Source organism: Poecilia mexicana, unplaced genomic scaffold (genome assembly GCF_051168715.1).
Source record: "Poecilia mexicana isolate PSO_F unplaced genomic scaffold, ASM5116871v1 scaffold_10, whole genome shotgun sequence".
Classification (NCBI taxonomy): Eukaryota; Metazoa; Chordata; class Actinopteri; order Cyprinodontiformes; family Poeciliidae; genus Poecilia; species Poecilia mexicana.
Window position 1 is genome coordinate 14,561,080 of NW_028263379.1, and position 14,213 is coordinate 14,575,292.

Here is a 14,213-nt window from a genome sequence, read left to right on the forward strand (position 1 = left end):
TTTTTTTTTTTTTAATCTTCCAGCATTACACGTTTGTGAACATGTATGGTTATGTTTATTTGGCATGCAACTTAATATAAGATTCAGTTAAATGCAATCTACTTTTATGAATAACTACAGCACATTTGCATGGGAAAGTATAAGTTTTTCCTCCTTCAGTGTAATTTGTTAAAAAAAATAAATATTGTAAATATTGAGTAAATATTGTAAATATCTTCACAGCATTATGTAATTGTATATATTTAGCTGAAACTGTCAAAAAATGTTTTGACAGTTTTTCAGCAATGTGCACACCACAAAAAAGAGGAACTTTTTGCAGTTACTCTGTTAACATAACTTCTAACAGAAGAAAAATAATGTGTTAAAGCACTAATAGAGTTCATCGGTCAGCATGAAGGGCGTGCTTCCGTCATTACCCAACCCAAATCAGTTGTAAATACAAAAGGGAAGGACTTCTTAACAGTGTAATAATAGAAAAGGGCGTTGTCGCCAAACAACAAGATAATCCCAAGACTTAAGAAAGAAATATGCAGGTTTATTGCATCTGTATAATACTACAACTGATACAGATCCTGACTTTGCATTAAAATGGTGCTCCAAAGGGCAGCTGTGGCTTTATTATAAATTACATAAATGACCGATAAGTCAAACACAAACACAAGGAGGTGTTATTGTTTGATTATTCAGGTGGTTTCTTGACAACAATCTTTGCACATTCATTACTTTCATTTCACCGTCATTGTACTGTATTTAGAGTGTTTAATCAGTCAAGGCCCACCACATAATTTAAGAGTCAAAACTGAATTCAAGGTTGTTTAGGTAAAAAATATAATCAGTGAAAAATATGAACACTGTTTACAATTAAGGTCACTTAAATGCAAAAAATTTAAGATTATAATCAATATCATGAAACAAGTCATCACTCTGATGAAAGAATGTCCTGGTTCTGGACTGATTGTCTGAAGTTTTTGGTCATATAGAGAAACAAATGGGGTGGGGACGATGTCTGCATCAACGCATCGTGACAAACTCCTCGGACGAGGTGGGGTGGATGGCGACAGTGTTGTCAAAGTCTGCTTTGGTCGCACCCATTTTGATGGCAACAGCAAATCCCTGCAGCATTTCGTCACAGCCAAGGCCCTGCATATGCAGGCCCACCACCTGCAAAGATGAGACGGTTCAAGTTAAAACAAACAACCAACCAAACAAACAAAAAAAACAAAAAAAAACTGAACTTTGTGCCTGGAAAGTAATTTAAAAAAAAAAAACGTGGTCACCAAACACAGACATCTCGTACCTTCTCCTCCTTGCCCACACACACCAGCTTCATGATGCATGGACTCCTCCTGCTGGTGATGGCGTGATACATCGGCGTGAAAGATGTCTTATAGATCTTTACATTCTCCTTTCCATGGGATTTAACAGCCTCATCTGAGAAAAGGACACAAACAAAGAAGCATTTGTCATGCTGGTTTGCTTAGCGAAGCTAGGAATGCTGGGATATTTACCAAAATATTAGATAATAGAGAATGCTGGAAGTGAAATCATTTAGGATACAGGAGTAGTCACCTTCTGTGAGGCCCACAGTACCAATGGGTGGGTGGCTGAACACCACTGTGGGGATGCTGGAGTAGTCCAACTTGGAGTCCTTCTTGCTCTCAAACAATCTATGGGCAAGCTTTCTGCCTGCAGCAATGGCAACTGCCCCACAAGTAAAATAAAATAACAGTGAGCTTTAAATGACTTGGCTACGAAGCAACTTGTGTCGTTTTTGTTGTCTCCTACCGGGTGTGAGAAGAGCTTTGCCACAAACATCCCCAACAGCATAGATTCCTGGCTGAGAGGTGTTCTGGAATTCATCCACGATGATGTGGCCTCTTTCATCAGTGTCCAGACCCTGGCAGACAAAAGGAAGAGCACAATCACAGGAGGCAATCTTTAACAACAACAAAAAAAATAAATAAATAAAAATAATTTATGCTTTTTCTTGCCAAATTCTTTGGCCAACTGATCCAATTATTTGACCTGTTTTTTGTAGAAAACTGACTATGAAAAGTGATGGAGAGACTGAGATAATGGGGGTCACTGGAACATAGCTAGACTTTGAACCTTTACAGAGCAGAAAATACATTTATTTATATAGTGAAGTAAAAATCCCACATTAAGAAATAATAGAAATAATTTCTAAGCAAATTACCAATTGCACAGGTATGGGCACCACTACCCGTCCCTCTGATAACTGCAGGATATTTTAATTTGAAGTTTACTTTTCTTAGTTGATTAGAGTTTCTATGAACTTCTAATTATGTCACTTAACCAAAAATCAACACTGAAATGGTTAACAAGAAAAAAAATAAAAGGAGCAAACATTTGATTGATTTTTAAGACGTGGGGTGAACTGAAGGGGAACCTTGATAGGCTACACATAGGAGTATGGACAAAAATCACTCTATGCACGCTCCAAACTTCTGAAATGTTATAGGAGAGGAATAAGTGCTGTCCTATTGGTTAAGTTAGATGGTACAAAGAATTAATACAAGCAGCTCCAATAGTTGTGGTGAAAGCAATTTTGTTCAAAACAAAAGACAACAGTATTTTCAGCCTGCTCCACATAACTTTGGTGTTAGCAAAACAGCACTAACACTAAACTACATGACTACAGACAAGAAGTGCTGGCAGTGCAACATCAGAAACCACCACAAGGAGTTATGTTGAGCCCTTTGCTGTTCACCACTGCTGACACACCAATGCTATGTCAGCTTTAGAAGTAACCTTGTGATTAAGTTTGCTGATGATACCACTGTTGTCATGCTCAATTCAATCAACGATGAGGCAGCTTATAGAAAAGGGACAGCAACTCACAGCCTCACTGGCACTGCCCTCAACTGGTCAAAATCTAAATCTCACTTACAGAACAGACCATGTTTCTATTGGAAATACAAAGTCAAACTCACAGTGGGGTCCCACAGGGGCCATTCCTTGGACCCACTCTATTTACTTTGGTCATGTCATCCTCCAATGAGGAATTTCATTTCAATGTTAGGTAGATAACATGCATGCAAAAATTATAACAAATGTTCCACTTTCATCATCCATTGCATCAGCACTCATCATCTGTGTGGATAGACAACTTGGACCCCCTCCACAGACCCCTCCCTCTCATCATTATTCACCAAATTTGAGATAGGTTTGACCCTTATCTCACTTTTGAGACGAGTGGATGTATAGACCCTTGGTAGGCAGCTTCACAACATGAGAGAGACAATCTTAGCATGACAGAAAGGTTTTAAAGAGAAGAGATGCCTCAGTGCCTTATCAGAGCACTGACTAAAAACCAGAGGGTATTTAAATAAAATTACATACCATAGTCATGGTTTGCTTACTTTCACTTTTGCCATCTGGTAAGAAATACCAAACCTCAAGATCAAGGAGTGCATGGTTATTAAGCAGTTTTTTCCCCTACAATCAAACTTCTGGGTCAAAGTACATTTGTGTAGAATGCACATTTAGTATTGATTTAAGCCCAGTTTCAACTTATCAATGTACACTTATCAGTGGATTCTGTTCTTATTAAACCAAATACAGGAAGCAAATATCTTCCTGTGTGAAACATCTTCTTCTTAGTAATCTTATGAAACATCGCTCTTTCATAAGAACTTTGTAATAAATGTGGCCAGCACTGCATGTGTAAATTGTTACCATGCTGCCGATGTTCAGCCCAGACGTGTTGGGCTGCCTTCCTATGGCCCACAAAAGGCACTCCACTTCCTCAATGGTGCTGATCTTCTCATCGTTCTTCTTCTCTGGGTCTTTGGTAACGATCGTCACCTCAAGACCCTTGTCGGTCTTACTCACAGATTTCACCTGAGAGTTCTTCCACAGGTCGATGCCGTTGTTTTGGAGTTCTTTGGTGCAATTTGCGCTTATGAATGCATCAAAGTTTCTCAAAACCTACAGAGAGAGCATTCACAACTTGTAGCATGGACATACTTTGTAGAAACATCACTGTTTCATAAGTTTGGTCTGCTTCTTACCCCTGTTTGTCGAATAACAAGGGACGTTTTGGACCCCAGGGTGGCTAGGATGCCGGCCATTTCTACAGCAATATAGCCAGCGCCTACAATCACACTGCGCCTAATGAGGAAAAAGATTTTTATTTACAGACAACTAGTGAGGCCTAAAATCTTTTTTTTTTTAAATATAAAACCTTACTTTGGAAGGGTTTCGAGTTCAAAAAAGCCATCACTAGTAATGCCAAGACTTGCACCTAAAATTAGAACACAAAAATGTTTTAAATGTGAAATTCCACATCTTCAAAAGAAGTTCTCATCACCATTCCTACCTGGAACTTCTTCATCACTCACAACAGAAGGCTGCCCCCCAGTGGCTATGAGGATGTGAGGTGCCGTCAGTTTTCTACCATTGACCTCCACAGTGGGCTCAGGGTCATCTGTAAACCTGGCGTAGCCTTGAATAGTTTCGATTTTAGCCTGGAAAACATCAGACAGAACTACAACATGAGGCCATGTTACATTTATTCATCTTTTTATTTTGGGGGGAAAATTAAAAAAACAAAACAAAACAAAAAATAAACAACAGATGAAATAATTCTAACTTGCCACAAAATTGTAGCCTAAACATTGACAGAAGTTAAACTCACTTTGTCCAGGTTGTTGCGATAAATCTGGTTCAGGCGAGAAACGTAAGCATCCCTTTTGGCCTTAAGAGTCCTGCAAACACAAATAAATAAGTTAATTGCACACTTTGTCCTGAGAAGTTTATGCAACAAATCAACCTTTGAGAGAAGACTAAATTTAGAACACTTAAAGTTTAATCAATCATTAACATTTTTACATAAATAAAGTTTATTTAACCCTTTTTTTTCTGTGAAGTCAAACTGTTCACAATCAAAGGCTTTTAGAAGCTCTAAAAGCTTCTAAAAGCTCTATGAAAACTGTTATGTTTTCTGGCTTATATATATATATATATATATATATATATATATATATATATATATATATATATATATATATATATATATATATAAAAGATGGTAATGGCGAACCAACCGGACATTGTGGTGGTGGATAAAGAACAGAGGAAAGCCGTTGTGGTGGATGTAGCAATACCAAGTGACCACAACATCAGGAAAAAGGAGCATGAGAAACTGGAGAAATACCAGGGCCTCAGAGAAGAACTGGAGAAGGCCTGGAAGGTGAAGACCACAGTGGTGCCTGTGGTCATCGGGGCCCTCGGGGCAGTCACCCCCAAACTGGAGCAGTGGCTCAAACAGATCCCAGGAACAACATCAGACATCTCAGTCCAGAAATGTGCAGTTCTAGGCACAGCCAAGATACTGCGCAGAACCCTCAAGCTCCCAGGCCTCTGGTAGAGGACCCGAGCTCAGAGGATGAAAGAGACCACCCGCGGAGGGTGAGAAGGGAATTTTTTTTTTTTTTATATATATATATATACATATACATATATATATACACACACACATATATATATATATATATATATATATATATATATATATATATATATATATATATATATATATATATATATGTGCATATATATATGTATGTAAGAGCTTTTCACTTTGACCCGATAAAGAGTGTCTGCTTTTGAAATCTCATATCATTATTAATAAACCTGATGGAGTGAATTTTATCTAAACAGTGCTTTGCAATTATTTTTTTTTTACAACAAAAAGCTAATTGTGTAAATCACCAGAAACTACTGGTTAAACTTTTTTTTACATAAATGGGTGTGAAATGGTTTGATTACGACGATAAAAAGGAAAAAGAAAAAATATGTTTTAAAGTAACCCGGAACCTGTTTGATATTAAGTTAGAAATGAGGCGTGTGTATTACTCTCTCTTAACACGACTGGCTTAATTTATTAAACCTCTGTTAGTGTTGCATGTTTCCTGAGAGCTGGGAGGGATTTTTACTGTAAGGCAGTAGAACAGTAGCTTATAATCCAAACGGAGCACCTGTTCATCTCTCAGTCATGAATGTGAATAAAGGTGGAGGTTCGTGTTCATGAAATTCTTTTAAAACCTGTTGCAATTACATCTTTGTACAAACTTTGACTTTTCCTGACATATGTTGCAGAGTAAAGAATCAATGATAGATTTCTGATTTATATTTCTCAAGCTGTCTTTTCTTTTCAGGAAACCTTCCATTTCTTTTACTTTTTTCCACTCTTCAAAGTAATTTACATCAACAGCAGTGGAGTTGAAATGGAAGCATATTGAGGGAAACACACCTTAAGTTTGCTCAGGTCGGGTAATAACACTCCTTACATAGACTTTTCTTTAACGGTCATGATGAGTCAGCTAAGCTCTGCTCAAACAGAGAAGTGGGCAAAAGAGACAAAAAGCAAAAGAGCATTCAAGGGAGGAGTTGTGCCTGTGAAAGTACACTGATTCCTTTCAAGAACTTCCCTCCAAGCTTTCAAAAGAGCTCATTGCAGCTGACCACAAAAATTTATCCAGAGACAGAACAGACAGTGAAACTTACTCCCAACTGAAATTAACTTTTTCAGTTGCAAAGCCATAATCGCTGTGATCGTGCAGATACTCAGCATGAACTGCTGCATTCCACATAACCTGTGAAAACACAGAAAGATGGTTTGATTTCTAATACTTTGGGCTATTAGTCCAAACATGATCAATCACATGACTAAGGGAAAGTAACTACCTTTTTAGGAACACACCCAACGTTGACCTGGGAAAATATCAAAACACAGCATATAAATGTAGTGCAATCTGAGTAGACTAATTTCTAAATGCATGTAAAAGACAATATATTTAAGCAATGTAAATTTATGTGTACTATAATGTACTTTAGAGTTTAAAGAACAAGGATTCAGTGTTGGCTTAAAGAAAAACTGGACAGAAAGAAGGAAATTATATCATGCTATAAATCCAAACCTGCAAACATAGGAATTTATCAACTGTGTGGAAATTGTTGAAAAGTTTTTAAATAAATTAGCAGAGACACCTCTTCAAATTAAACCTACAAGCAAAGCAAACAAATAATCTGGGCATTTCTACTTTTTCAATTTTAAATAAATTTACATATTGCTCAATAACTGGCATCCCTTATAAAATATTAAAGTTAATAAACTGCTACACAATTTACTTATTGGGGACTAACTCTATAACCTTCACATTGCAAAAACGACTACTCTACCCACTGCCACAGTGAGCCTTAATGTTAATTAATTAAACTTAATGTGTTTTGGGGCAGTTGGATTGGGGTGATAAAATAAAATACACTGAACAGGGAGGAAAAAAGCCTATTTGAATAATTACGATATTAAAAGAATGAGCAAAAAAAAAAAAAAAAGCAGCAAAATAAAGTTCAACTTGTTTACTTAGAAACAGAAACAGCTTCCACACTATCATTTCCAGTTCTCACAGTTGACTTGTCATAATAATGTATTTAATGGCAGAAAATATAAGCAAATTCCCTCAGGTTAATTAAGAGATTATGTTTTATGGTGGGTTAAAGAGACACGCGGCATGCCAGAATGCTAGATAAAAAAAGAAAAATAAAAGAAAGCAGAATAACTTCTCATTAGTACTAACATTCTTAATCACTGTGTTTGGATTGTCAGCAGTCAACAAAAAATGAGTCCGGAGAGTTCACATTCACCCTGCTGTATGTGTGTGTTTGTTTGGTTTTCATTTTTACTCACGCAGGTACCTCCGAGTTTGTGGCTCTCGATCACGGCGGTGTTCGCTCCGAGTTCCGCCGCTCTCCGAGCCCCGGCCAGACCTCCAGACCCGCCGCCGATCACCAGGAAGTCGAAGCGGGTCGTCTCCGCTGCCGATGCCCGGTTCGATGCCATGCGGATAAATTCGTGTCTGTGAGGAGTGGAGAAGATTAGCTTTCGGGCGGCGAACCAAGTCGAAGCTTTGATAACTGCTAGCTGGCTCAAGAATATTGCCATAACCAGGAAGCTGTTTCAGGGGAAAGAGGTAGGGGCAGAATGGGAGGGTCAAGTGAAAGCCTGTGCTGTGTCATTGTGACTTGCAACAATGGTGTGCAAATCCCAGAAACAGTTTCCACAATACACACGGTGAGCCTCACATGGGCAACTGTACGGGGGCTACTATAACAAAGCAGGTGTTATCTGCTGCAACTGTTCGATTAAATATACAGCTGTCGTGGAAATATGCTAAAACCAATGAATATTCATTAACCAGACCTATAAACTACCAGAAACACATAGCTAAACTCACCTTCGTAAAGACACACACAGTAACCTGCGGATTTTTAAAAGCTGCATGATCCCATATGTTTACAAGGCATTTCGACCCATGTCAGCGAAGGTCACAAAGGGAACGTCAAAGTCTAAAACCGCACACAGTAGGGAAACTGTTTGCCTCTATAAATCTTTATAAGCTCATAGATAACGGTCTATTCGCGTTAATTTCGGTGGAAGCTGCCGACAGTAAAGCGTTCCTCCTTAACAGCACGTTGTTTTGTCGTAAATTTAGGTCCCTACGTAAATTCTACGCTGACTTGTGAATTGCCAATCTTCAGGAATCGCACTAGCGCAAGTCAGCCTGTTGTCAAGGTGACATAATTCAGACAAAAGAGAACCGTCAAAGTAAAAGACACTTCCCGCAAATACGCTAAAAATCACTAAAGTCACAATAAGTCTGATTTCTGTCAACTTGACAAACATTTATGATCTCAACCATAAATATTCAAGATTCTCAATAATACATTTTAGATCACGATGCAATTGAATTACGTGTAATTCAAAAATCCTCAAGGGGGACTAAATGTAATTTTTTTAGTTTTTAAAATACGAGAACTTGCACATGTCTTTAGAGTTTTTTTTTATCTGTCTGACTTCCTCAGTTCTAAATATAAAATATCGTGAAGATCAGTTACTTAGTTATTAAATCTCGTAAAATAAAATATTATTTTACTTTTATTTACTTACAATATATATTTACTTGATTAAAAAATGTAGCACTACACTTATCTGAGTACAATAAAAAAAAACAACAACAAAAACACGCTTCCCACTTCTGAGATAGAAACGTCAAAAATAGTTATTTAGATGTCATGCTCTTATTTTGAAAAGAAGACAAAATTCTTTCCGGAATTGTATCCAACTGCTAGCTTTAGACAGCTAATGACAGGCTAACTCAGGGGGGATCCATTTGCTGTGGTGATATGCGTTAAAATCGCTCTGATCGAAGGTATTTTCACTGCTTTTACGATCTTTAAAACTATGTGACAGCCCATAAACTGTTTCAATACAGTCAAATCAGGTGCATGCTAGAGACTTGACTCATTTGAAAACATAAACATTGGGAAAGCGGAGCGTCGTCCGGGAGAAGCTCCTATTTGTTAGGGAGGGCCTTTTCCTTACGTTCAAAGCAGGCTAGCTTCTGGCTGCAGATAGAGAATGCTAATAGGAATACATGCTTCCAGTCTGATTAACTTCCTGATTACTGTAAGGATGTAATGATTTATAATTTTGTGAATAAATAACTGCAGAAAATGCTGCAATAGTTGTATGTGAGGGGGAGGGGCTTTATGGGCCTTCTCTTCTTAGAGGCAGTCTTGGCTGTAAGGTTCACTGATTGCTGGGGGTGTTCAATCTCACTGTTTTCATCTGCTTCATACAGGCAGGGACTCCTCACTCATTTCTACATGACTTCAGCAGTGTGAATCCTCCTGTGGAACAAACCCTGGATGTCAGGTGAACATCCATCAACTTCATGGAGTGAAGAACTTCAGTTGTTATCGGCGAGGCCAAATGACCAGTGGAGTCCACCATGAAACCTGTGACCTATCAAAGCATACCGTCGTCTGTGAATGGTGTCCATCCGAACATGGCGCTAGAGCGTCTGCTGGGCACCTCAAAGGTGATGTTCTGTGAGAAATGTGGATTTACATCCACAGACCCTGTGGTGTTCAAGACTCACATGATCGAGCACGGGACGAGGTTTTACTGTTTTTATTGCAACGCCATGTCCTTCAGTGAGGCGGAGTTGAATGAGCACTTGAAGCAGCACACGTCAAAGTATCCGTTCAAATGTCTCCACTGTGGACAGGGCTACATGAGGAAGAGGTGCATGTTGAAGCACATTGACCGTTTGCATAGTAACAGCATAACTCAAGTACCTGCTAAGTCTGGCATGACAAAAGCTCCGCCCGTTGCTGTCTCCAGTGCCTTAAGAAGTGCACCCACTGCTGACTCGCTGCTGCTGCCGCCTCCTCCTCGACCTGTCGTCCGGGTGGCTGTGCCGACCCCATCTGCGCCTGCTGCCAAATTGGGGAAAACACTGGACACAAACTTGACCAACACCACTAATGGCAACACAGAGCGCTTGCCTCATTTGAATGGACTCATTCAGCCCAACAGGGCCCTTACAGTGTCTCTACCAGAGGAGGTGAACATCCCCGCTGGCTGCTTGGTGGAACTTGTTGAGGTGAAAACAGTTAATGGGACTAAGGAACTGAAACTGAGGCTCATCTCGCAACAAGAAAACGAGTCTGTGATAAAGAACACAAAATCCGCAACTCTCCAAGACCCTGGTCCGGAGAAGCCGTTGTCGTCCACACTACATCACCCAAACACAATGAGGTCAGTAAGCGCTAGCATGTGCACAGGCAGCAGGAAGCAAAGCGAAACAAAAATGATGGCAAACATTGGCGTGAACCCTCCGAACAATCCAACGAATGTGGTGACTAAAGAGAAGGTTGTGCTGAAGAGGCCTTCGATGGAAATTATCAACCTGGAGTGTGACGCGGTCATCCCAAACAAAGTTTCCAAAACCATTCTCACTCCTATGCGGGAAGCAAATACTGGGATTAGAGTTACGCAGGCGGCACCTGTAAACCACGTCTCCTCGTCTTCAGGCGTCATGTCTGGCAGAGGTCCTATCAGGTTGAATGCCGACCTGCATCCTGTTACTGTGGCAGCTAAAGTTTCACAGAGGATTGTGGATGAGAGGAATAATGCAACTGTGGATCTCTCTAAGAGCATTCCACCCAGGAGGTTGTCAGACACAAATAATGTTCAAGAAGTGTCGGCACCTGTGAAGCTGGGAGCTAGGGAAGTCCGCCTCAAGAGCAACTCTGCTTCTAAAGAAGACATAGATGTAGTGTGCTTGGATCAGCAAAGCACACCGGCTTCAAAGTCTTTAAGATCTCCTGTTCCTCAAGCCATCAAAGTGAGGTCTCCTGCTGTTCCAGTCAATAAAGACAATCTCACAAATCAGACTTTTCCAATAAAAAGCAGTCTGATGAAACCCTCATCAATAAACACCCCTGTCCTATCTAATCACACAACCCCTACAATATCGACCTGTATCCAGGAAGTTGGATCTAAAAAGATAGGAAAAGATGGAGATGTCTTAGAGCCTAGGAGCTTTCCAGTCATCTCCTCTGTGTTCTCGTTAAGCGAGCAGCCAGAGGAAAGCCAAGGTCCAATTGAACCTCTGGTAATGGCTCTGAGAGGAATAGTAATGCATAAAAAACAGAGCACAAGTCAAGATCAGATCAGAAACGGCACAGATGAAAAGCTTAAGGCGCCAGCGTCAGGCCGGTTAATCCAGCAGGCTGAAAAAAACGGGGCCTTTACCTGTGATGTGTTACTCACAGAGAAGTCAACCGAGTGTGTGAAAGTAAAAAATGAAGTTAACCTGCAGCCACCAGCACTGACACAAAACGACATTCACATCAAGAAGGAAGAAAATGGAGCAAGGATAGGAGACGCAAACAAATGCAGCCACAGTCCTGATTTAACGCCTTCCGCATGTGAAGATTCTAAGCCTGCTTCACCTGTGGAGAAAGCAAACGTTGTGGATAAAGTACAGCCAGCAACAGTTGGGAAAGGCAAGGCGGACGAGTCCTCCAGGTTCTTGACCATCTCGCTTAAACGGGTGCAGGTTGGCATCTGGAAAAAAAGCAAGAAAGCATTTAAGGTTCGAATATCCAGAGACAAGCGTCAGCTACCGGCAGGCAGCCTCGATGACTGTACAGTTATCTACCCCATGCCACTGAAGGAGGACCAGCTGGTCAAGCGGCCAGGTCCGAACCAGCCGGTGGTGGTGCTTAATCATCCGAAGCCCCGGGCTTGTGTGCAGAGAACAAGGGCGGACTCTTTTTCAGACATGGGAGCCTCCGACGTGACTCCAAAGTGCCAAATTTTAAAAATGAGGCTAAGCAAAGGGATCGGGCAGAGTTACGAAGTGATGGGATGTACTGTTAGAGACTTTCCCTGAATGTAGTGTTTCATCTGTGGACAGGAGTGTACATTTATTAGAAAAGTAGTGTTTGAAGTCTCACAAAATATTAAGGCGGTTATTTTCTTAACGCAAAAAAATATGGACATCAATGTTGTAAATTGTGTTATTCTGAATATTCAAGTGCAATGCAGGTTGATGCTTTTATGCCCAGGAATTGGACTGTGTGCCACTGTAGATTCCATTAAATAATACAGAGTTTTAAGTACTGTTCAAGAAGCCCGAAAGTCCGTTTGAAGTATTAATACATGTATTTTATTTAAAACCAGTTTTTATCAGTGACTTTCATCTGACACAGACATGCAGCAACATGAAAATGGTTGAATTACAGGAGTTCATGTTACCTTTCACACAGAATATTCTGGATATATGTTATTCAGCATTGATAAAATATAAAACAACCTGAATCCAAATATTCAAATCAACAGACAAGTTATAAATATATCTGAACAATTTATTTATATTTTTATTGATGTTTGAAATTCCTACCATTAGAGCCTGTGATTTTTGTCCAAAAAGTCAACATCTTAACACGCCAAAGGTGACATGTTTTCACCATTCAGGCACTCCATGATTAACTCTGTGTTTGGGAAATATTCTGTGCTTCTCAAAAGGTCATAGGTCACTGGTGAGTTCATCAAATGAAACGCCTCAATGAGAGCACTGCTGTAAGGTGTGAAAAGTCAAATTTAGACCTAGACTCCTTTGTGTGTTTGTTTTGATGCTTGTTTGGTTAAGTTAATCATCACTGGGTGTTACAGGTGGAAGCGTTTAAGAAGTATTCTTAAACTTACGAGAAGTGTGACAAGAAGTGTAATAGTTGTGTTTTATAACTTAAGTGTTTACTACTCTGTCGTCCATTCATTGATGGTAGCATTTTGGGCGTCACCAGATGACAGGAGGTGATTGAAGGCCTTCGTGACTGTAGGGGAAAGTAATAATTTAGACTTAACACTAGGTGGGATGGAGGTAGATGTGGTAGAAAAGGAAACGATTGGCTGGCTTTTTTCTCTAAACTTACCAGGTTAAAAGTCTCCATCACAGTGCATTACTTTATATTACCACAAAAGCTCTTGATTTTTGTGGACACGAACTAAACAAACCCCTTACCGTTTTAAGTTTCCCCATCTTATCTCACGCAAAAGATGCAAAGTGTGACAGAGAAACAGATGTAGTGTAAGAGGAATAAATAGACCCACATGTTTATTTTTTAAAAGCTTTTTCTGTCTTGATGATGATAAATGTAATTATTCTTGAGTATTTCAAACCTGTTGTATATATTTTCTCGACATTTTAACTTGCATAGTCTTTTGACCAGATCAGTTTCAGACTGTATTGCTTCTTATGGCAGCACTTTGGCACCTGTTTGTTATATAACCCTGTCCTACAAGGTGCTAGACCAATGATTACATTCATAGTCTTTGGTTGCCCACGGACGATATTTATGGATGTTTTCTATTTCTTTTTTGTTTGTTTGTTTGTTTTTTTGTTATGTTTGCCATGTTTTTGTAAATAGACCTAAATATATAGACCCTATATGTATGTAAAATCAAATAATGGTGTTCATACTAAATAGAGAATGGCCACCACCTCATATCCCTCCTTACGCTGCAGTATCTGAAGCTGCTGTGCAGTCATTGCTATAAATTATTTCAAAGAGTCAGAAACATTTTACCTTGCCTTTACATTACTTTTCATTTGTGCTAGAGTTAGTCATCATGTTGTCCAAATGTGTTTTTGGTTTTCATACATGCTCAGTGTTCATTATTATTGTGTTTTATCCTTTTATAACAGTTGTGTAACTCCACTTTTTCTAATAAAAACATGAGAAATATATTAATAACTGAGATTTTCTGTTTTCCTCTGCAAAAATGTGTTACATCAGCTTCTAATTCACACTGTTTGCCCCCCCTCCAGCAC

The 14,213-nt window shown here is 39.4% G+C and overlaps 2 protein-coding genes across 3 annotated transcripts; one reads left to right on the forward strand and one right to left on the reverse strand.

Annotated features, from left to right (window-relative positions):
• Positions 1–514: 514 nt before the first annotated feature.
• On the reverse strand, positions 515–8,519 carry gsr (glutathione reductase). Of its 2 annotated transcripts, none has more exons than XM_014988920.2 (13): positions 8,262–8,519; positions 7,715–7,979; positions 6,712–6,738; positions 6,532–6,620; positions 4,661–4,730; positions 4,343–4,490; positions 4,213–4,267; positions 4,035–4,134; positions 3,700–3,951; positions 1,786–1,897; positions 1,570–1,701; positions 1,298–1,431; positions 515–1,161 (listed from the first exon to the last, which is right to left on the reverse strand). In XM_014988920.2, exons 1-13 carry the CDS (start codon positions 8,306–8,308, stop codon positions 1,012–1,014), a joined length of 1,581 nt encoding a protein of 526 aa, XP_014844406.2. In that variant the 5' UTR covers positions 8,309–8,519; the 3' UTR covers positions 515–1,011. The 2 variants fall into 2 exon arrangements, with proteins under 2 accessions (XP_014844406.2, XP_014844407.2); XM_014988921.2 differs by having other exon boundaries at positions 7,715–7,883; positions 8,262–8,517.
• A 437-nt stretch (positions 8,520–8,956) lies between these two features.
• On the forward strand, positions 8,957–14,136 carry znf518b (zinc finger protein 518B). The gene is made up of 2 exons (XM_014988913.2): positions 8,957–9,236; positions 9,669–14,136. The coding sequence occupies exon 2, from the start codon at positions 9,819–9,821 to the stop codon at positions 12,270–12,272; it is 2,454 nt and encodes an 817-aa protein (XP_014844399.2). The 5' UTR covers positions 8,957–9,236; positions 9,669–9,818; the 3' UTR covers positions 12,273–14,136.
• Positions 14,137–14,213: the final 77 nt, after the last annotated feature.

Coding starts and splice junctions, on each gene's coding strand:
- gsr (XM_014988920.2), bottom strand. CDS start 8,308: ATGCAGCTTTTAAAAATCCGCAGGTTACTGTGTGTGTCTTTACGAAG. Junction 6,621..6,711: donor TTGGGTGTGTTCCTAAAAAG/GTAGTTACTTTC, acceptor GTGTTTTCACAG/GTTATGTGGAATGCAGCAGT. Junction 4,268..4,342: donor GAGTGATGAAGAAGTTCCAG/GTAGGAATGGTG, acceptor TTCTAATTTTAG/GTGCAAGTCTTGGCATTACT.
- znf518b (XM_014988913.2), top strand. CDS start 9,819: ATGAAACCTGTGACCTATCAAAGCATACCGTCGTCTGTGAATGGTGTC.